The 24,113-nt window shown below is 49.2% G+C and overlaps 1 protein-coding gene across 1 annotated transcript in view; it reads left to right on the top strand.

The window, feature by feature from the left end:
- Positions 1-24,113, top strand: part of LARP4 (La ribonucleoprotein 4) — a 120,304-nt gene that overhangs the window by 61,640 nt on the left and 34,551 nt on the right. The window contains exons 9-14 of the mRNA XM_075337142.1: positions 6,702-6,911; positions 8,611-8,711; positions 17,361-17,588; positions 21,114-21,162; positions 21,778-21,936; positions 24,074-24,113. The exon at positions 24,074-24,113 is cut by the window's right edge and continues 91 nt beyond it. Of these exons, the coding sequence (XP_075193257.1) occupies positions 6,702-6,911; positions 8,611-8,711; positions 17,361-17,588; positions 21,114-21,162; positions 21,778-21,936; positions 24,074-24,113 (787 nt within the window). The remainder of the gene's footprint in view (positions 1-6,701; positions 6,912-8,610; positions 8,712-17,360; positions 17,589-21,113; positions 21,163-21,777; positions 21,937-24,073) is intronic.

Raw genomic sequence — 24,113 nt, 5'->3', positions numbered from 1 at the left:
CTGTCGCCCATTTGTGAAGTTAGGCTCCACCTACTTCTTAGTTTTTCTGTTCATTCCCACCCATGGACTGCTTTGAGACGTCCCAATGTCTGGGTCTCCCATAGGAACGATAAAGAAAAAGAGAATTTCTTTGTCGCTCCATTGGGAGACCCAGACAATTGGGGTGTATAGCTTCTGCCTCCGGAGGCCACACAAAGTATTACACTTTAAAAAGTGTAACCCCTCCCCTCTGCCTATACACCCTCCCGTGCCTCACGGGCTCCTCAGTTTTGTGCTTTGTGTTGAAGGAGGCACACATTCACTCGAGCTCCCATTTTAGTCAGCAGCAGCTGCTGATTGTATCGGATGGAAGAAAAGAGGGCCCCCACAGGGCCCCCGGCATGCTCCCTTCTCACCCCACTAAGTCGGCAATGCTGTTAAGGTTGAGGTACCCATTGCGGGTACAGAGGCTGGAGCCACATGCCGTTTTCCTTCCCCATCCCTTAGAGGCTCTGGGAGAAGTGGGATCCTTACCGGTCATCCATTCACTGGGACCGGGCTCCCTCCGCAGCCCCTGTGGGAATCTGACGGACAGGAGACTTGGTATCATCAGGGACAGGGCCCTGCATCTAAAGGTACTCTGTGTCCCCTTGGGGACGGTGCATGGAGCGCTTTGGTCTCAGACGCTGCAGCGGCTGCTGTATTTTTATGACGACCGGGACTACCGCGCTGACCGCGCCTGTTTGCCTGCCGCGGTATTAAATTTAGTCCCCGGCTTCATGCGGCCTAGTGCCATAACTCCCGCCCCCGGGCCTGCCAGTCAGGGGTAAGGGTGGGACGGTCGACCTGACGTCGACAGTGAGGGCTGGAGCACACTTTAGGTGTCCTCCTCCCCCCTCACTAATCACTGTGGGGCACCAGATTCCCGCACTTTATTAGTCGCCGCCCACGGCTCCCTCCTCCCCTGAGAATGCCGGCAGCCATGTTTTAAACACATTCTGCCGGTGGAGGACGTCTGGCTGCAGCTCTGGGAGACCCAAGGCAGGGAATCTGGTGGACACACACCGCTTTGGGCGGTCGGTAAGCCACACCGGTCACCCGGTGCTGGTCCCCCTAGGATATATATATATATATATATATATATATATATATATATATATATATATATATATATATATATCTATATATATATATATAATTTATTATATATTATATAAATAATATATTTGTATACATTTTCTCTGTTCGGCTGCATTGTTTTGCTTTTGGCTATATACCCTCAGTGATCACTCTCCTAGGAGACAACAGCATGTCGTTCACAAGGAGCACGGGTGCCAAGACACAGGGTTATTTTGCAACCTGTACCTCTTGTGCGGCTATGCTACCTGCAGGTTCCACCTACCCTCACTGTGAGCAATGCTCGGGCCCTGTGGCACTCGCTCAGCCGGAGCCTCGGGCACTGGTGGGACCCTCGGCTCAGGTAGAACCGCCGGCTTCCCCTCTCCAGGTGGCAGGGACAGAGTTTGCAGTTTTAGCTGAGAAACTCTGAGTCACTTTCACAATCCATGGCTCAGTCTATGGACAAATAGTCTGCTAAGATACTAGAAGCCTTGCAGTCCAGACCGGCCCTTACACAGGCCCCGGGCACTGCGGGATCATCACCCCCAGGCCCCTCTCGGTCTGCGCCGCAGCGTGCTCCAGGGGTGGCCCCTAGGTATCACGTGGAGGACTCCGGCACGGACCGCAGTCCCAGACCGGCTAAGCGGGCTCGCTGGGAATCTTCCCCGACTTCATCACGCTGTTCGGGGTCTCAGCTTGAGGACTCTCTGGAGGATGAGGCAGAGGTCGCAGCCCAGGGCTCTGACCCTGACGTTGCTCTCAATCTTGATACACCTGAAGGGGACGCCATAGTAAATGACCTTATAGCGTCCATCAACCAGGTGCTAGATCTTTCTCCCCCAACTCCACCTGTAGTGGAGTCGGCTTCACAGCAGGAGAAACATCAGTTTAGGTTTCCCAAACGTACACTGAGTGCTTTTTTCGATCACTCTAACTTCAGAGATGCTGTCCAGAAGCACAGAGCTTTTCCGGACAAGCGCTTTACTAAGCGCCTTAATGACACACGTTACCCCTTCCCCTCTGACGTAGTTAAGGGTTGGGCTCAATGTCCCAAGGTGGATCCTCCAGTCTCTAGACTGGCGGCTAGATCCGTAGTATCAGTGGCTGATGGTTCATCACTCAAGGATGCCACTGACGATAGAGCTCCTAATGAAATCCATCCATGAAGCCACAGGCGCGTCTTTTGCCCCGGCCTTTGCAGCCGTGTGGGCACTCCAAGCTATCTCAGCTTGTCTGTCTGAGATTAATGCGGTCACACGTACCTCTGCTCCGCAAGTAGCGTCTTTGACTTCTCAGGCGTCGGTATTTTCATCCTACGCCATGAATGCCGTCCTGGACTCTGCTAGCCGTACAGCGGTAGCATCCGCTAATTCGGTGGCAGTCCGCAGGGCCATGTGGCTACGCGAATGGAAGGCAGACTCTGCTTCCAAGAAGTTCTTAACCGGTTTGCCATTTTCTGGCGACCGATTGTTTGGCGAGCGATTGGATGAAATTATTAAGCAATCCAAGGGAAAGGACTCGTCCTTGCCCCAGTCCAAACCAAACAGACCTCAGCAACGGAAAATTCAAGCGAGGTTCCGGTCCTTTCGGCCCTCAGCCAGATCCCAATCCTCCTCGTCCAACAGGCCACAGAAGAGCCAGAGGAACTCTTCTGCATGGCGGTCTAAGTCACGTCTTCCAAAGACCGCCGGAGGCACCGTCTCCAAGGCGGCCTCCTCATGACTTTCGGCCTCCCCAAACCGCATCCTCTGTCGGTGGCAGGCTCTCCCGCTTTGGCGACGCCTGGTGGCCACATGTCCAAGACCGATGGGTGAGAGACATTCTGTCTCACGGTTACAGGATAGAGTTCAGCTCTCGTCCTCCGACTCGTTTCTTCAGAACATCTCCGCCCCCCGAGCGAACTGATGCACTTTTTCAGGCGGTGAACACTCTGAAGACAGAAGGAGTTGTGATCCCCGTTCCCCTTCAGGAACGTGGTCGCGGTTTTTACTCCAATTTGTTCGTGGTGCCAAAGAAGGACGGATCATTCCGTCCCGTTTTGGACCTCAAACTGCTCAACAGACATGTGAGAACCAGACGGTTTCGCATGGAATCTCTCCGCTCTGTCATCGCTTCGATGTCCCAAGGAGACTTCCTAGCATCAATCGACATCAGGGATGCTTATCTCCATGTGCCGATCGCACCAGAGCATCAACGCTTCCTGCGTTTCGCCATCGGGGACCAACACCTTCAGTTTGTGGCACTGCCTTTCGGCCTGGCGACAGCCCCACGGGTCTTCACCAAGGTCATGGCATCCGTTGTGGCAGTCCTACACTCTCAGGGCCACTCGGTGATCCCTTACTTAGACGATCTCCTAGTCAAGGCACCCTCCCGGGTGGCATGTCAACACAGCCTGACCGTTGCTCTGGAGACTCTCCAGAGGTTCGGGTGGATCATCAATTTCCCAAAGTCAAAATTGACTCCGACCCAATCACTGACTTACCTCGGGATGGAGTTTCATACTCTCTCAGCGATAGTCAAGCTACCGCTGGACAAACAGCGTTCGCTGCAGACAGGGGTGCACTCTCTTCTTCGGGCCCAGTCACACCCCTTGAGGCGCCTCATGCACTTCCTGGGGAAGATGGTGGCAGCAATGGAGGCAGTCCCCTTTGCGCAGTTTCATCTGCGTCCACTCCAAGGGGACATTCTCCGCAAATGGGACAGGAGGTCGACGTCCTTAGACAGGAACGTCTCTCTTTCTCTGGCAGCCAAAACCTCTCTTCAGTGGTGGCTTCTTCCCACTTCTCTGTCGAAGGGAAAATCCTTCCTGCCCCCATCCTGGGCTGTGGTCACGACGGACGCGAGTCTGTCAGGGTGGGGAGCGGTTTTTCTCCACCACAGGGCTCAGGGAACCTGGACTCCGACAGAGTCCTCCCTTCAGATCAATGTTCTGGAGATAAGGGCAGTGTATCTAGCCCTAAAGGCGTTCCATCGGTGGCTGGAGGGCAGGCAGATCCGCATACAGTCGGACAACGCCACGGCGGTCGCGTACATCAACCGCCAGGGCGGCACGCGCAGCCGTCAAGCCTTCCAAGAAGTTCGGCGGATTCTGCTGTGGGCGGAGGCCACAGCCTCCACCATCTCCGCAGTTCACATCCCGGGCGTAGAAAACTGGGAAGCAGACTCTCAGTCGCCAGGGCATGGACGCAGGGGAATGGTCTCTTCACCCGGACGTGTTTCAAGAGATCTGTTGCCGCTGGGGAACGCCGGACGTCGATCCCATGGCGTCTCGGCACAACAACAAAGTCCCGGCATTCATGGCACGGTCTCAGGATCACAGAGCTCTGGCGGCGGACGCATTAGTTCAGGATTGGTCGCAGTTTCGACTGCCTTATGTATTTCCTCCTCTGGCAATGCTGCCCAGAGTGTTACGCAAAATCGGGTCCGACTGCCGCCGCGCCATCCTCGTCGCTCCAGACTGGCCGAGGAGGTCGTGGTACCCGGACCTGTGGCACCTCACGGTGGGTCAACCGTGGGCACTCCCAGACCGACCAGACTTGCTGTCTCAAGGGCCATTTTTCCATCTGATTTCTGCGGCCCTCAACCTGACTGTGTGGCCATTGAGTCCTGGCTCCTAGCGTCCTTAGGGTTATCTCAAGATGTCATTGCCACAATGAGACAGGCCAGGAAACCAACGTCCTCCAAGATCTATCACAGGGCTTGGAGGATCTTCTTATCCTGGTGCTCTGATAAGGGTTTTACCCCCTGGCCATTTGCCTTACCCACTTTCCTTTCTTTCCTTCAATCCGGAATGGACAAGGGTTTGTCTCTCGGCTCTCTCAAGGGACAAGTATCGGCGCTTTCCGTGTTTTTTCAAAAGCGTCTAGCCAGGCTTCCGCAGGTCCGCACGTTCCTGCAGGGAGTTTGCCACATAGTCCCACCTTACAAGCGGCCGCTGGAACCCTGGGATCTTAACAGGGTTCTAAGGGCTCTTCAGAAACCACCTTTCGAGCCGCTGCGGGATGTCTCTCTATCACGGCTTTCGCAGAAGGTGGCTTTTCTAGTGGCAGTTACATCGCTCCGTAGAGTGTCGGAGCTTGCTGCGCTGTCATGCAAAGCCCCCTTCCTGGTTTTTCACCAGGATAAGGTGGTTCTGCGTCCGGTCCCGGAATTCCTCCCTAAGGTGGTATCCCCTTTTCATCTCAATCAGGATATCTCCTTACCTTCATTTTGCCCTCATCCAGTTCACCAATGTGAAAAGGATTTGCACTTGTTAGATCTAGTGAGAGCACTCCGGCTCTACGTGTCTCGCACGGCGCCACTGCGCCGTTCTGATGCGCTCTTTGTCCTTGTCGCTGGCCAGCGTAAGGGGTCGCAGGCTTCCAAGTCAACCTTGGCTCGGTGGATCAAGGAACCGATTTTTGAAGCCTACCGTTCTTCTGGGCTTCCGATTCCTTCAGGGCTGAAAGCCCATTCTACCAGAGCCGTAGGTGCGTCCTGGGCATTGCGGCACCGGGCTACGGCTCAGCAGGTGTGTCAGGCGGCTACCTGGTCTAGTCTGCACACTTTCACGAAACACTATCAGGTGCATACCTATGCTTCGGCAGATGCCAGTCTAGGTAGGCGAGTCCTTCAGGCGGCGGTTGCCCACCTGTTAGAGGGGGCCGTTGTCGGCCCTTTTTATCGGGGTATTCTTTTACCCACCCAGGGACTGCTTTTGGACGTCCCAATTGTCTGGGTCTCCCAATGGAGCGACAAAGAAGAAGGGAATTTTGTTTACTTACCGTAAATTCCTTTTCTTCTAGCTCCAATTGGGAGACCCAGCACCCGCCCCTGTTCCCTTCGGGCTGTTTGTTCTTTTGTGTACACATGTTGTTCATGTTGAATTGTTCCTTTGGTTCCTGGTTTCAGTTCTCCGAACATCCTTCGGATTGAATTTACCTTAGAACATTTATAAGTTTCCTCCTTCCTGCTTTTGCACCAAAACTGAGGAGCCCGTGAGGCACGGGAGGGTGTATAGGCAGAGGGGAGGGGTTACACTTTTTAAAGTGTAATACTTTGTGTGGCCTCCGGAGGCAGAAGCTATACACCCGATTTGTCTGGGTCTCCCAATAGGAGCTAGAAGAGAAGGAATTTACGGTAAGTAAACAAAATTCCCTTCTTTGTTTACTTACCGTAAATTCTTTTTCTTATAGTTCCGTATTGGGAGACCCAGCACCCTCCCTGTTGGCAGTTTCTTGTTCCGCGTGTTATCACCGGCTGTTGTCGTGGACAGAGTCTCCGGTTGTTCCGGTTCTTGCTCTGTTTATACTTGTGGGTGGCTATTCTCCTTCAGCTTTTGCACTAAACTGGCTAGATCTGGTTATCCAGGGGGTGTATAAGCTCAGAGGGAGGAGCTACACTTTTGAGTGTAGTACTTTGTGTGTCCTCCGGAGGCAGAAGCTATACACGCAATGTCTGGGTCTCCCAATACGGAACTATAAGAAAAAGAATTTACGGTAAGTAAACAAAATTCTCTCTTTTTTTTATTTTTTGAGATAAATGTGATGGACTTTTGCTTGTTACCCCTTAGTCTGCGAATGTACATGATCCATCTATGGGCATTTCTTTTTCTTTACCTGCAGGCAAGGATAAAAGCCATCAACACATTCTTTGCGAAGAATGGCTATCGAACGGTGGACTCTGTGTACAGCCAGCCCGTTCAGACACAAGCACAGTTTCATTCTCCACTCTTTATGCAGCCTGTATATAGTCCTCATCAACAGTATTCACTCTATAACCTTGTGCCTCCGACGTGGTCTACAAACCCAGCACCTTACTTTGAAACTCCACTGGTAAGTAGCAGCCATAGTTATGTAGAAGCAAACTCCAGAGGTTCCCATGCTTGGCCCAGTGATGAAAACCTGCGTCTTGAGGGAAGAAGGTCCACGTTCTTTTACATGAGATCAACAGTAATCTATTGGAAAATATGGTAATTTCTCAGACACCAGGAATGGTTTCCATTTCTGATCTCTGACTTTTAATATTTTATTTTTAAATTCTCATGTAATGAATGCTGGGCTAACTCTGTGATTGCAAGATTATGAGATCTGAGGGCCAAAAGTCCTATGTTTACTGGCTGTGTTCTGCAATGTAGCATCAATTACTACGGGTATGTACCTATAACTTTTGTGACTGGAAAGTGCCCTGATAAATGCGGTTTTAAAATTTTACCCCCTTCCCGACATTGGATCTACCGGTACATCCTTTATTGATGTGCGTTCCTGCAATTGGACATACTAGTATATATGCCCGCGAGATCACCGCTCAGGACAGGAAAAATGCTATTAACCTGCAGCTGTGGTTACTAGCATTCTGAACCTGCATGGCGCATGCACATTAAACCCTGCTGCTGAGAGGCAGTAAACTTGAATCCTCCCGGCAGGTCTGTATTGTAAAATGAGGTCACTTATGGGGGGTTCTTCTGTTCTGGCCCCTCAGGTGCTCTACCGATGTGACATATCACCCACAAATGATAACCGCAAAATCTGCTCTATAAAATTGAGCTCTGTCTCTTCTGAACTTTGCACTTTGCCTTTTAAAAGTAATTTTCAACCACATATAGGGTATTGGCGTACCCGGGAGACATTGTGTAATCGATTAGACTGTTCAATTTTTCCAATTACACTTTTGAAAATAGAAAACTTGGGGCCAAAGTAACATTGTATTGGAAAACAATTACGAACTTTTCATTTACTCAGCCTAGAGTTATACAAATCTGTTAATTACCTGGGGGTGAAAAATGCTCATTACACCCCAAGATAATAATTTCTTCGAGAGCTGTAGTTTTGAAAATGGGGTTTCTGCTGTTTTGCCACGTCAGGGGCTCTTCAAATGTAACGTGGCATCTGTAATCTATTACAGCCAAAATGGTGCTCCAAAATTCAAAAAGTGCTTTTGACTCGCCCGCACAAGGGCCTTAGGTGACTCTGAGTCTGGCCCCGCCACCGCTGACTACCCCGGACTAGTCTGGCCCGACAGTCACCTAAGGCCCTGGGGCTGGCGAGTCTAAAAGCACTTTTTGAATTTTGGAGCGCCATGTGCTCAAACAGTATTTACCACCACATATTGGGTATCCGTGTACTCAGGAGTAATTAATTGCACAACAAAATGCAAAAGACTAAAATCTCTCAGATCTTCAAAGGGAACCTGTCACATGTAAAAATGCTATTAACCTGCAGTTATGGGGTTAATCTGCAGGTTAATAGAATTCTGAACCTGCCCAGTGCCTGCACATTGATCCCTGCTACCTGGAGGAAAGGAACTTTCATCCTACTGGCAGCATTCAGGCAGCCACCAGGCTGGATTCAAACACTATTAACCTGCAGATTAACCCTATATCTGCAGGTTAATAGCATGTGATGAGTTGCCTTATAAAGAGTTAAACTACTGTCAGATTCTGCAATGTGCACAATTGGAATTTTTGTTCTTGTTATTAATACCTGAGTTTTTCACTTGCTGGTTCCGTTATTAATCGTGTGCTTCTTTCTGCAGGCTCCGTTTCCCAATGGTGGCTATGTTAATGGTTTTAATTCTTCAGGATCTTACAAAACAAGTGCTGCTTTAAGTATAGGTCGACCTTTCCATAGAAACCGGTAGGTACAAGCTGGGTGCCGTTCTTTACTGGTCTATTCTGAAGAACTGGATACGGTGACATAACCCGTCCATTCAGGTTTTCTCCTACAGCCCCGTGTTAGTTATTGTATCCGAGCTTTGTGCTCAAATCCATTTTTTATGGGAATTATTTAAAAAGTCGATCCCAGCTTTACTGGAAAGGGCCAATGCTACAGCCGTAAAGAGGATTGACATTCACTCTGCAAACAATAGGAACGTGTTTTAGCAATGCATTCTTTTGTGTAAAACTGCTGAAAGCCTTCTGGAATGGCTCCGCTAGTTTCTAGTAAGTTGTAAGGTCATTTAAGGGCACAAACAGTTAAACCGCACCAGTCGGGTCACTCAGCAGACACCGCGCACGGTTTTCCAGTGTCTGCAGTTATTTTTGCTGGTGTGGGTAGAACCTTTGACCATTGTGTACCTGTTTTGCCAGTGGATTTTTTTTTTTCCTCTCTGCTTTATATAAGGTTTATCTCTATACACGAAATAGGCATGGTTCACAATGCTGGGGTTACACAAAACTTTCATCTGTTTAGTTTCACAGGCTCCGCATTTCAATTCCGCATGTTACGTGTAGTTCTTGCTATAGATTACACTTTGTATATATAAACCAAGGAAAAAAAAAACCACATAAAATGTAGCCTTTAATAATCAATTTAAAAGCTTAGTTCATTTTACCTTTTTAAATCGATTATTAAAGGGAACCTGTCAGCAGAAATTTTGCTTTAAACCTAAAAGTTTCCCCTTCTGCAGCTCCTGGGCTGCATTCTAGCAAGGTTCCTATAGTTTTTGTGCCCCCTTTTAGACCAAATTAAATACTTTATAAAGTTGTACCTTTTTGGTATGCAAATCTTCTAAATTATCATGGGGGTGGGCTGTCTGGTGTCCGTTACTGTCCCTCCTGCCGCTTTACGCCGCCCACTGCGCCCGAGGTCCCGCGCACGCGCCGTGCGACTGTACCGGGACTGTGTGCACAGTGTTGACCGCTGGTGACGTGTTGCGCAGGCACGAGATTATGGGCGGCACTGTGATTGTCATCAGCAAGTGCCAGCCCATAATCTCATGCCCGCGCTTTCCCCACTGCCTCCAGCGTTCTGCGCAAGCGCTGGCCAGATGACACGACGTCACCTCTTTCCCATCTTGCCCTGGAGCAGGAAATAGATGGGAGGAGCGGAGCAGGACACCACCAGTTACGAGAGGTGACGTCGGGTCATCTGGCCAGCGCTTGCACAGAACGCTGGAGGCAGAGGGGAAAGGGGGGGCGCGAGATTATGGGCAGGTACTTGCTGATGACAATCACAGCGCCGCACATAATCTTGTGCCTGCGCAACATATCACTAGCGGTGACACTGTGCACACAGTGCACAGTCCCGGTACAGTCGCACGGCGCATGCGCGGGACCTCGGGCGCACTGGGCGGCGTCCTGAGGTATGAAATGGAGCATTGGGGGACGGCGTAAATTGGCAGGAGGGACAGTAACGGACACCAGCACACAAAAAGTGAAACTTGAAATAACTTTTATTCAGTTTTTATTCAGTTTTTTATGTTGACGTTTCGGCAAAAATTGCCTTTTTCAAAACTAATAAAGTCATGGAAGAATGTATATCTTGTGAAGAATGTCATTAGACTTGACAAGGATATTTATCTTAATTGGCATAAATAAGAAATCCTAGTGAGGATATAGGAAGCGGATGCCACAATAAAGTTAAACTGTACCCTGGGAGATCAGTTCTGAAAAAGGCAATTTTTGCCGAAACGTCAACATAAAAAACTGAATAAAAACTGAATAAAAGTTATTTCAAGTTTCACTTTTTGTGTGCCGGGGTTTTCTAAATTTTTATACGTGTAATTTCCCCTGAGCACCTTTACTCAGTGAGCCGGACTTTCACTCAGTGTTAGTAACGGACACCAGACAGCCCGCCCCCATTGATAATTTACAAGATTTGCATACCAAAAGGTACAACTTTATAAAGTATTTAATTTGGTCTAAAAGGGGGCACAAACACTATAGGAATCTTGCTAGAAAGCAGCTGCAGAAGGGGAAACCTTTAGGTTTAAAGCAAAATGTTTTGCTGACAGGTTCCCTTTAAAGGTTATATATTTTATGTGGGTTTTTCCCTTGTTTATATATGCAATATTGTACCCCATATGTATATCAGCTGCAGCTGTAAGCCATATATGACAGATAATGAAATTTGTGGTGACATCCGCAGCTTAAATTTACATGCTGGAGATTTCAAATCCACGGCGATTGTTTATTTTTGCTATGTAATTTTTGCTCCATGCTAGGCCCCTTTTAACACGTTTGTGCAAAAAAGGAACGTTTTGTATGGTCTATGGTGTAGGTATGTTTTATCCGTTCTTGTGTGTTCTGTGTGACATCTGAATAGCACACGGACAGCATGAACTTTGTATACTTACCTGTCTGCGGCGCTGTTGTCACATTTGCTTCTGGGTCTGCAGTGCAGTGAATATTTATGAGCCTAATGAGCGGGCCTGGAAGCAAGTGTGAAAGCAGCGCCGGAGACTGGTAAGAATAAAAATACATTTATTTCTTAGTGACGTGTTTTCTCCGGTACGTGTCACACGGATCACATCAGTGTGACATCCGTGCTGCCGGCAGAAAACAGACATGTCGCTGTGTACTCCACACGAACCGTGTCAAAACACGGACGTGTGTGCAAGCGCTGGGAAGAGCAGGCCAGGTACCGTGCCAGGCCAGTTGGCTTTAAAGGTGTTTTCAAGGGATTAAAAAAAGTCTATAAACTGTTATGGTTTGTTACCAAAAAAAAAATTAAACTTTTAATTTGCATGTATTAAAAATTCAGTTTTTGAGTCTTTCTAATTCTCTGCGAGATAAGCCACTGTCAGAGGAGTCTGGCGGCTCTTAGACAATACAGGTTGGCTAGGCCTAGCGGAGCAATCCTGTGCCTAGTGGGGAGACAACTGTCAGCCATACAATTGTGCAATCTAATACTGTCTTGTGTATGGGAGCCAGGTCTTAAGTCCCCGTTACACGCAACGATGTATCTAACGATATATCACCGGGGTCACAGATTCCATGACGCACATCCGGCATTGTTAGCGACGTCGTTGCGTCTGACTGCAAGGAACGAGCGTAAACGATGGAAAAAGACTCACCTTATCGTCAATCGTTGACACGTCGTTCCTTTTCAAAAAATCGTTGATTGTTGATCTCGCAGGTTGTTCGTCGTTGCCGAGGCAGCACACAACGCTCTGTGTGACACCTCGGGAACGATGAACTACAGCTTACCTGCGGCCGCCGGCAATGCGGAAGGAAGGAGGTGGGTGGGATGTTACGTCCTGCTCATCTCCGCCCCTCCGCTTCTATTGGGCGGCTGCTTAGTGACGCCGCATGAACCGCCCCCTTAGAAAGGAGGCGGTTCGCCGGCAACAGCGACGTCGGTAGGCAGGTAAGTATGTGTGACGGCTCCAAACGATTTTGTGCGCCACAGGCAGCGATTTGCCCGTGACGCACAAACGACGGGGGTGGGTGCTTTCACCCGCGACATCGCTAGCACTATCTCTGCGTGTAACACCCCCTTTTAGATTTGTTTTCTTTGTCGCTCCATTGGGAGACCCAGACAATTGGGTGTATAGCTTCTGCCTCCGGAGGCCACACAAAGTATTACACTTTAAAAAGTGTAACCCCTCCCCTCTGCCTATACACCCTCCCGTGGACCACGGGCTCCTCAGTTTTATGCTTTGTGTGGAAGGAGGCACACATCCACTCATGCATTCTCATAACTTAGTTGTCGGTTGGAAGAAAAGAGGACCCCCACGGGATCCCTGGCATGCTCCCTTCTCACCCCACTATGTCGGCGGTGTTGTTAAGGTTGAGGTACCCATTGCGGGTACAAAGGCTGGAGCCACATGCCGTTTTCCTTCACCAACCCTTATGCGGCTCTGGGAGAAGTGGGATCCTGAGCGGTCATCCATTTACTGGGACCGTGCTCCATCCGCAGCCCCTGGTGGAATCTGCCGGACCGGAGCCTTTTCAACCCCAGGGACCGGGCCCTGCTACTTAAAGGTACTCTGTGTCCCCATTGGGGACTGTACAGGGAGCGCACCTTCTTCCCGGAAGCCGCGGTAGTTGTAAAACTGAGGAGGCAGGTGGACTTCCGCGCCGACCGGGCCTGCTGGTCGGGCGCGGCCTCAAATTTAGTCCCCGGCTTCATCCCGCCCCCGGGCCTGCCTGTCAGGGGTAAGGGCGGGATTACCGACATGACGTCGGATGTGAGGGCTGGAACATCCTGCATGTCTTCCTCCCCCCTCACTGACCACTGTGGGGAACCCAGACTCCCGCTTTTTGCTGGCGCCGCCCTCGGCCCCACTCCTCCCCTGAGAGCTCCGGCGGCCAATTTCTGGCATTCTGCCGGTGGGTGCTTCTCAGGGGAGCTCAGGGTGAACACAGCACCCGCTGCTGGTCCCCCTAGGGTGCCGGATACATATGTATATATTATATATATTTCTGTTCGGACAGACTGTATACCCTTTGTTCACATTTACCTTCAGTGGTCACTCTCCTAGGAGACAACAGGCACAGGTTTTTCTCGCGGTCTGTACCTCTTGTGGGGTTATGTTACCCGCGGGATCCACCTACCCTCACTGTGAGCAATACTCGACTCCTGCCTCGCTTGCTCAGCCGGAGCCTCGGGCACTGGTGGGCCCCCTCGGCTCATGTAGACCCCCCTGCTCCCCCTGAGCAGGCTGCAGGGACAGAGTCACCGGTGTTGGCCCTCAGTCATTTCATATGATCAAATGGTCTTCTAAGCTCCTTGAGGCATTGCTGTCCAGACTGGACCTTTCACAGGCCCTGGCCCTGTTAGCTTGTCTCATCGAGGCCCCGCTTGGTTAGCGCCGCAGCGCGCTCCCAGGTTGAGCCCTAGGTCTCAGGCGGAGGACTCCTGCCCGGACCGCAGTCCAAGACCGGCTACGCGGTCTCGCTGGGACTCTTCCCCGACTTCCTCACGCTGCTAGGGATCCCAGCTTGAGGACTCTCAGGAAGACGAGGCGGACGGGGGAGCTCAGGGCTCTGGCCCTGACTTCAACCTTAACCTTGATACTCCTGAGGGGGACGCCTTAGTAAATGATCTTATCTCGTCCATCATCCAGGTGCTGGTTCACTCTCCTCCGCCTCCTCCTGTAGAGGAGTCGGCTTCTCAGCAGGAGAAACTCCAGTTTCGGTTCCCCAAACGTACACGCAATACGTTTTTTGATCACTCTAACTTCAGGGATGCTGTCCAGAAACCCGGAGCGGTCCCGGACAAGCGTTGGGTTAAACGTCACACTGACACGCGTTACCCCTTTCCATCTGAAGTCGTTAAGAGTTGGGCTCATTCTCCCAAGATGGATCCTCCAGTCTCCAAATTGGCTGCTAGGTCCGTTGTGTCTGTTGCAAATGGCTCATCCCTGAAGGATGCCACTGACAGACAGATAGAGCTCTTGGTGAAGTCCATCTATGAGGCCACGGGCACGTCTTTCGCCCCGGCCTTTGCAATCGTGTGGGCTCTCCAAGCAATCTAGGCTTGTCTGAAGGAGTTTAATGCTGTCACATGGAATTTTGCTCTGCATGTTCCGTCTTTGACTCTCGGGCATCAGCCTTTTCGTCCTGCGCCATGAACGCCGTCCTGGACTCCACTAGCCGCACGGCTGTAGCATATGCTAACTCCGTGGCAGTTCGCAGGGCCATGTGGCTGCGCGAAAGGGAACCAGACTCTGCTTAACTGGTTTGCCTTTTTCTGGCGACCGTTTATTTGGCGAACGATTGGATGATATTATTAAGGAATCCAAGGGAAAGGTCTCCTCCTTACCCCAGTCCAAACCTAAGAGACCTCAGCAAAGAAAAATCCAATCGAGGTTTCGGTCCTTTCGTCCCTCCGCCAAGCCACATTCTTCTTCGTCCAACAGGCCGGAGAAAGGCCAGAGGAACTCATATGCGTGGCGGCCCACGTCACGACCCCAATAGGCCGCAGGGGGCACTGCCTCCAAAACGGCCTCCTCATGGCTCTCGGCCTACCCTAGCCGCATCCCCGGTCGGTGGCAGGCTCTCCCGCTTCGGCGGCGCCTGGTGGCCACAAGTTCAAGACCGATGGGTGAGAGACATTCTGTCTCATGGTTACAGGATAGAGTTCAGTTCTCGTCCTGCGGCTCGTTTCTTCAGAACCTCTGGGCCCCTTCTCAGGTGGCGTGTCAACACGTCGCTCTGGCAACTCTCCAGGGACAAACTGCTTTCTCTGCAGGCGGGGGTGCAATCACTTCTTCGGAGTCAGTCACACCCCTTAAGGCGCCTCATGCACTTCCTGGGGAAGATGGTTGCAGCTATGGAGGCAGTGCCGTTCGCGAACCAAGGCGGCACTCGCAGTCGTCAAGCCTTCCAGGAAGTCCGGCGAATTCTGCAGTGGGTGGAAACCACAGGCTCCACCATCTCCGCAGTTCACATCCCGGGCGTAGAAAACTGGGAAGCAGATTTTTTCAGTCATCAGGGCATGGACGCGGGGGAATGGTCTCTGCACCCAAAAGTGCTTCGAGAGATCCATCGCCCCTGAGGAACGCAGGACGTCGATCTCTCAAGGTCCCGGCCTTCATGGCACGGTCTCAGGATCACAGACCTCTGGCAGCGGACGCTTTAGTCCAGGATTGGTCGCAGTTTCGACTGCCTTATGTGTTTCCCCCTCTGGCGATGCTGCCCAGGGTACTACGCAGGATCAGGTCCGACTGCCGTCGCGCCATTCTCGTCGCTCCAGACTGGCCGAGACGGTCGTGGTATCCGCATCTGTGGCATCTCACGGTGGGTCAACCGTGGGCACTTCCAGACCACCCAGACTTGCTGTCACAAGCCCCGTTTTTTCCATCTGAATTCGGTGGCCCTCAACTTGACTAGGTGGCTATTGGTCCCTGACTCCTAGAGTCTTCAGGGTTATCTCAGGATGTCATTGCCACCACGAGACAAGCCAGGAAGCCAACGTCCGCCAAGATCTATTACAGGTCTTGGCAAGTCTTTCTATCCTGGTGCGCTGATAACGGCTTTCCTCCATGGCCGTTTGCCTTACCCACATTTCTTTCATTCCTACAATTTGGAATGGACAAGGGTTTGTCCCTAGGCTCTCTCTCTAGGGCCAAGTATCCACGCTCTCCGTGTTTTTTCTTTCAAAAGCGTCTAGCCAGGCTTCCGCAGGTCCGCACGTTCCTGCAGGGGGTCTGCCACATGGTCCCACCTTACAAACGTCCGTTGGAACCCTGGGATCTTAGCAGAGTCCGGACGGCTCTTCAAAAGCCGCCTTTTGAGCTGCTGCGGGATGTCTCTCTCTCCCGTCTTTCGCAGAAGGTGGCCTTCCTAGTGACAGTCACATCTCTTTAGAGAGTGTCTGAGCTTGCAGCGCTGTCATGCAAGGCTCCCTTCCTGGTTTTCCACCAGGATAAGGTGGTTCTTCGTCCTGTCCCGGAATTTCTCTCTAAGGTGGTATCTCCTTTTCATATGAATCAGGATATCTCCTTGCCTTCCTGTTGCCCTAATCCAATTCACCAGTGTGAAAAGGTTTTGCACTCTTTGGATCTAGTGAGAGCACTCCGGTTCTACGTGTCTCGCACGGCGCCCCTGCGCCGTTCAGATGCGCTTTTTGTCCTTGTCGCTGGCCAGCGTATGGACTCTCAGGCCTCCAAGTTGACCTTGGCTCGGTGGATCAAGGAACCTGTTCTCGAGGCCTACCGTTCTTCGGGCCTTCCGCTCCCTTCAGGGCTGAAAGGCCATTCTACCAGAGCTGTAGGTGCGTCCTGGGCATTGCGGCACCGGGCAACGGTTCAGCAGGTGTGTCAGGCAGCTACGTGGTCTAGTCTGCCTACTTTCACGAAGCACTATCAAGTGCATACCTATGCTTCGGCAGCGCCAGTCTAGGTAGGCGAGTCCTTCAGACGGCGGTTGTCCACCTGTAAGAGGGGGCCGTTTTCGGTTCTTCTTATTGAGGTATTCTTTTACCCACCCAGGGACTGCTCTTGGACGTCCCAATTGTCTGGGTCTCCCAATGGAGCGACAAAGAAGGGAATTTTGTTTACTTACCGTAAATTCCTTTTCTTCTAGCTCCTATTGGGAGACCCAGCACCCACCCCTGTGCCCTTTGGGCTGGTTGTTCTTTTGGGTTATGGTCTTCAGTTCTCCGAACATCCTTCGGATTGAATTTACCCTAGACCAATTTATAAGTTTCCTCCTTCTTGCTTTTGCACCAAAACTGAGGAGCCCGTGGTCCACGGGAGGGTGTATAGGCAGAGGGGAGGGGTTACACTTTTTTAAAAGTGTAATACTTTGTGTGGCCTCCGGAGGCAGAAGCTATACACCCAATTGTCTGGGTCTCCCAATAGGAGCTAGAAGAAAAGGAATTTACGGTAAGTAAACAAAATTCCCTTCTTTCCTGTGTTGGGACTCTAGTAGTCCGAGGACTTGCAGTTCTGAGGGGACAAAGTAATTTAGAGATCTTAATTTTTCATGTAGGTGTTTGCCAAAGATTTTTTTTTCCCCTTAAATCTTAACAGTTTATAAACCACTTTCCACTGGAAAACCTTTCTTTTGGACACGTCATTTATTTTTTTTGTGATGTTTTCTGTCTTTTTTTTAGTATGAAGCCTCCGTTTCGATCGTCTCCAAACTCTTCAGAAAGAACCGCTGAGGCTGGTACAGCAACTCTTGTACCGTTACCCGATATCCATGTAAATAGACCGAACTCCCGTCTCTTCACATCCGATCGGCACATCACTTCTCTAACTGGACATCAGGATGTTTTTTCTAAGGACTCCCAATCTTTACATATAGAACAGAATGGTACAGATGGAGCAGCTCGGGGAAGGTACGTAGCAGAGCTTTTCTTGAAATGTATTTGTGTAGATTTTACTCAGGCTGGTTTTGTGGCAGAAAGCACTAGTTAGACCTTTGATGCTCTCGTCAGACCCCCCATAATCACTAGAACATGTCACTATTGAAGAGCATTGAAGGCGTTAACCAGGACTTTGGGTATAAGTATAAGAGCTTACCGGCATGTAGTTACTAACTACCTTTGTCTTCCATCTGGAAAAAATACAATTTATTGTATCATAACAAGTGCACAGTAAAGAAGGAAGGAAATAAAATCCCTACAATGATTCCTCCCTCCTGTGCACTACCTGGCAAAATAAAACTAATATACTCCCATCCTGCTCATATACTCCCATCCTGCTCATATACTCCCATCCTGCTCATATACTCCGATCCTGCTCACATACCCCCATCCTGCTCACATACCCCCATCCTGCTCACATACCCCATCCTGCTCATACCCCCATCCTGTTCATATACCCCCATCCTGTTCATATACCCCCATCCTGTTCATATACCCCCATCCTGTTCATATACCCCCATCCTGTTCATATACCCCCATCCTGTTCATATACCCCCATCCTGTTCATATACCCCCCATCCATCCTGCTCATATACTCCCATCCTGCTATATGCCCCCATCCTGCTCATATACCCCCATCCTGCTCATATACCCCCATCCTGCTCATATACCCCCATCCTGTTCATATACCCCCATCCTGTTCATATACCCCCATCCTGTTCATACACCCCCATCCTGTTCATACACCCCCATCCTGTTCATACACCCCCATCCTGTTCATACACCCCCATCCTGTTCATACACCCCCATCCTGTTCATACACCCCCATCCTGTTCATATACCCCCATCCTGTTCATATACCCCCATCCTGTTCATATACCCCCATCCTGTTCATATACCCCCATCCTGTTCATATACCCCCATCCTGTTCATATACCCCCATCCTGTTCATATACCCCCATCCTGTTCATATACCCCCATCCTGTTCATATACCCCCATCCTGTTCATATACCCCCATCCTGTTCATATACCCCCATCCTGTTCATATACCCCCATCCTGTTCATATACCCCCATCCTGTTCATATACCCCCATCCTGTTCATATACCCCCATCCTGTTCATATACCCCCATCCTGTTCATATACCCCCATCCTGTTCATATACCCCCATCCTGTTCATATGCCCCCATCCTGTTCATATGCCCCCATCCTGTTCATATGCCCCCATCCTGTTCATATGCCCCCATCCTGTTCATATGCCCCCATCCTGTTCATATGCCCCCATCCTGTTCATATGCCCCCATCCTGTTCATATGCCCCCATCCTGTTCATATGCCCCCATCCTGTTCATATGCCCCCATCCTGCTCATATGCCCCCATCCTGCTCATATGCCCCCATCCTGCTCATATGCCCCCATCCTGCTCATATGCCCCCATCCTGTTCATATGCCCCCATCCTGTTCATATGCCCCCATCCTGTTCATATGCCCCCATCCTGTTCATATGCCCCCATCCTGTTCATATGCCCCCATCCTGTTCATATGCCCCCATCCTGCTCATATGCCCCCATCCTGCTCATATGCCCCCATCCTGCTCATATGCCCCCATCCTGCTCATATGCCCCCATCCTGCTCATATGCCCCCATCCTGCTCATATGCCCCCATCCTGCTCATATGCCCCCCATCCATCCTGCTCATATACCATCCTGGTATATGGCCTGTATCCTATAGCACAGAGAAAAAAAAAACGTTTTATACTCCCCTTTTCCTCACTCCCTCCAGCACCGATCATCTTCCTCTCAGCGGCAATGACCTGTGTGTGTGGAGCCGTTCCCCTGCAGCATCGCGATGTCTTCCTGTCTGTGCTGACCGGCACAGACAGGAAGACATTGCATGCTGCAGGGGGACGGCTCCACACACTGGGACGGGTGAGTGTACTGATTCACTGCACCCCACGCTGATGATGACGCGCAGGGGGCAGTGAATACAGCCGCACATGATCACTCCAGGCTGTAATTGCCAGGGATGATCATGCGGACCGGCTCTTTACTATGCGCGCGTCCCAGTTCATCCTCCCGCCCACCTGTCAGTGCCGGCTTCAGCGCTGAGAGATGGGCGGGAGGATGGGCGTGCATATGTAATGAGCGGGCCCACGTGGTCACGGCAGGCGCTGCTGCTGCTGCCTGCTCGTGCCCCCGATGACCCGCTCCACCGCAGCACCCTCGTTCTTGGCCACAGCCCTATAGTCAGACCATAAGACGCACCCCCAACTTTCCCCCAACATTTGGGGGGAAAAAGTGCGTCTTATGGTCCGAAAAATACGGTAATTAATTCCTGATGTCACAAGTTACTTGCTTGTCAGTTCTTAACCTCATTGGAAAAAAAGCACTAAAGTCCCGGATAAAGCCATTGTGCCGCACTGGTCTTCCCCTTTATATCTCCAACCGAAATAGCCAAGTCCCCAATTAATACTTGACAGCTATTCACTTCAGTGTTCCATTGAGAATAAATATTGGACTAGTGATCAATGGGGTCCCCAGTACGGACTTATTTTGTGAATAGATAAATGTCCATGCTTAGAAAACCACTATTTAGGGTGGTTGCTATCTGCTCAGATCAGGAGCACACCTCTCTCCAACACTCCATGAGTGTTGGGAGCAGGCGCTTCGGATTGACAGCTCAGACCAGCTGCATCATTGCGCTGCTTGTTCTAAGTTTGCGGTTCACTGTCTAAAGTGAAAGCGCTTCTTCTTCAGCACTGGAAGCACAGTTAAAAAGCACTAAAGCCCTTGGCAGGTTTTCTGTCTAGTGCTATTGGAGGAACCTATAAGCGCCGTATATTCTGGAAGGACCTATAAGCGCCGCACGTTCTGGAAGAACCTATAAGCGCCATATCTTCTGGAAGAACCTATAAGCACAGTATCTTCTGGAAGAACCTATAAGCACAGTATCTTCTGGAAGAACCTATAAGCACAGTATCTTCTGGAAGAACCTATAAGCACCGTACATTCTGGAAGAACCTATAAGCACCGTATCGTCTGGAAGAACCTATAAGCGGTGTACATTTTGGAAGAACCTATAAGCGGTGTACATTCTGGAAGAACCTATAAGCGGTGTACATTCTGGAAGAACCCATAAGCGCCCTACAGTCTGGAAGAACCCATAAGCGCCGTACATTCTGGAAGAACCCATAAGCGCCATACATTCTGGAAGAACCCATAAGCGCCCTACAGTCTGGAAGAACCTATAAGCGCCGTATCTTCTGGAAGAAACTCTAGACTGCAGCATTGGCCGATTCCCTAGTCGATGAGCTGTAAACAATAATCTACACTACAAGGGGAACAATGCTAAATTTTAATGAACAGTGAATTTACAAGTGCTTCTAGTATATCCATCTAAGCAGATAATTGTGGAACCCCTTTACTAGAAGTCATATGTAAAGTTTTGATTTTTATGGGGTTATTTTGAGTTTAACATTTTTTTTTTTTGTTTTTGCAGGAGAAACGTCTTTAGAGGTAGAAGAAGAAGAGATGACGATCGCACTTTCGTAAGTTTTATAATTTTTTTTTTTTTAATTAGACCTCATAGAATCGTAGTTCAGCAGTGCATAGTCAATTTTGCTTTGGGATGAATGACACATTTGCCGTGGTGCTTTGCGATTTCTAATCCTACACAGTATGTATTTGTAGTCTATTATTTCTGTAAGTGGGATATATCTGTGAAGACTTGGGCCACGCGTTAATTTTAAAAGTGTAGTAAAGATCTTTTTCATAAGAACACAATAAGCCGTGTAACTTGTTGTGCCTTAGCCATATTAAGTCCCCTATAGACCTGAATGACAATCACATTGCAGATCTGATGATTTGTACGGCCCAGTGATGATCAAGTATCGCGCTTAGAGGGAACAGGGCTGGCGTTCAGAAGTCTGAGCTTTCTTATTTCACTTTTTTCATTTATTTCTTATTTCACCTTTTCATTTTTTTTTCTTATTTCTCCTTTTCAATCTTGCCTCTTTCTGATCACTGTCCTCTTTGCTCAGACTCTGTCTGCTTGGTCTTCTCAATGATCGCAAGATTATGAGATCTGAGGGCTGACTGTCTGATTCTTCTGATTATGTGTGGGCATGAAACCTGTGCAGTGTGCTGATGTTGCTTTGTTTCAGCGGCCCCCGACTGCAATGGAAGAAATGGCCCCGACACCAAAGTTTGACCTGCTAGCATCTAATTTCCCTCCATTGCCGGGAAGTGTGGTGAGCACGCCGGGGGAGCCTGTCCTTGAAAGCAGGATGGCTGATGTTGTTAAAGGACTCTGCAAAGAAAAGGTAGCTCTCTAAGAATTTATTGCCAAAATACTGTAGTTTATTCAAGAATATCCTGTGGCTAGTTTGTTTTTACTCATTTTTCAATACTTTGTTCTAAGGCCCCCAATTCAAAGCTTTTACACCAGGATTACAGCTTTAAAAAGCTTTGAAAAATTGTTAAATTTGGGGGTAACGCGAGGTTGTGCTAAAATTTAGCAACACTTGTCTTTTGTGCCCCATTTTTGCCCAGCTCTACCAAAGTGGTGCATCTGGAACTTGGGTGCAAAAACACTCGTTGTCAAATTCATAATGAATGGCAGCATGCCTTACACTGAAAGTGTTACTCCAGTTATTAACTGGAATAAGATCTCTGAAAATGATGAAAAAGAACCTAAAGCATTAGGAATGATGATGATCAATTTATTAAAAATGACACATTAATTAAAAACCCTTTAAAAACATGTCCCCATCATATAAGAATCACCAACACAATGTCACCTCATCCGTCTACCCTCGTAAATTGGGCTCCTAGATCTGCATGGTAAGGGTCCATGCCAGGTACACAGAGCAGAAGCAGCAGAGGAATTCCAGTGATGAAGGAAAGTGCAGTGTAGACATAATTTGTCAGCTTTAATGATCCAAATTAGTATCCATACAGACAAGGTGTCGGGGTGCACCCCTATAAACCGACACGTTTCGACAGTGCCAATGGCTATGCTTTAACCATGGTTACTTTTTTATTTGGATCATTAAAACTGACACATTTTACTTCTACATCTCTGGCTTTCCATCACCAACAGAATTCCTCTGCTTCTTTGCCATCATATAATAAGTATGGGGAAACCCACTGCAGCCCACCTATTATTTAATAGTTGAAGCCATATGATTCCTAATATATTAAAGCAACAACTTGCACAGAAGTAGATATAGAAAGTACACACCATCAATGTGAATGATGATGGGAAAAAAAAAATCTTAAAGGGAACCAACCACCAGGCTTTTCCTATATAAGCTAAAACCAGAGCTATACTGGCACTATCTGGCTGATTCGATACATACCTTTAGTTGTCAGCTAGGATATATAGCTTTTAAAACACAAGCGCAAGGAATGTTAATAAAATGAACAGCTTGTTGAGTGACAGCAGCTGATGGCTGGGGTGGGTATTCCTAGTTATCCCCTCCCCCTGTTTTTTTATATTCTATTACACAATAGTTTTACTTTGACTAAAAGGACCTGTGCTGATGTCATACCCATATGACCAGAAGGGGCGGGTCTTCAGCCAACAGAAATGTGTTTTCCTGGTATAAGCTATGTTGGCTGAAGCACAGGTCCTTTTGTTCACAAAGTAAAATGATTGCATAATAGACTTAACATAAGTAAAAGAGGGAGGGGATAACTGAATACCCACCCCAGCTGTCATATGCTGTCACTCAACAAGCTGCTGATTCTAGAAACTTTCTTGTGTTTCAAAACCTTAACATCCCAGCTGAGAACTAAAGGTATGTTTTGAATCAGCATGATAGCACCAGTATAGCACTGGCTTTAGGTAATATAGTAAAATCCTGGTGATTGGTGCACTTTAAGTGCAAATGAAGGCGATCAGAGGGCTGATGGGACAGAAAATCCCAATATGTTGTGCTGCCACCAAGTCCAGCTTTGTCAGGGGTAAGATTTCTCTGGAGGCCCACTTTTAACATGTACCGGATTCGTTAGGAGACTCCCCTCAGGAAGACCCGAGAGAAAACTGCTGGCCTTGATAAATAGGGGCCTTAGTCTTTTTAAAAAGCCTTTGCACTTTAAGAAAAGTGGATGCCAAACGTTGCCTGTCATCTAAAATAACAATCCATTAGTACTCGCACTCCCCAGGTCTGTGCCGGCATCCTGCCACTGCTTTCTTTTTTGGTTGCAGCAGTGACATTTTGCCAATAGCTCACATCACTGCCACAGCCAATTGCTGAGCTCAGTGGCTCATGCCGTCTCCCGTGGTCTGTGTAATATTACCACTGCAGTCAAAACAAGGCCGGTGCATCGGCAAAGAGTATACACTGGACTCAAAGGTTGAGAACCATCTGCTTTTATTTTACGTGATTGGCAACATTTTGGTGTCCACATTTCTGAAAGTAGAAATCCCTTTTAACATACTTTTGACTCTTTCAGGAGAACAAGGAATTGCCTCCAAGCTTGACGACTCCTGCTC

This window comes from Anomaloglossus baeobatrachus, chromosome 2, assembly GCF_048569485.1.
Source record: "Anomaloglossus baeobatrachus isolate aAnoBae1 chromosome 2, aAnoBae1.hap1, whole genome shotgun sequence".
NCBI classification, from domain to species: domain Eukaryota; kingdom Metazoa; phylum Chordata; class Amphibia; order Anura; family Aromobatidae; genus Anomaloglossus; species Anomaloglossus baeobatrachus.
This window is presented reverse-complemented; position numbering and strand designations above follow the sequence as displayed.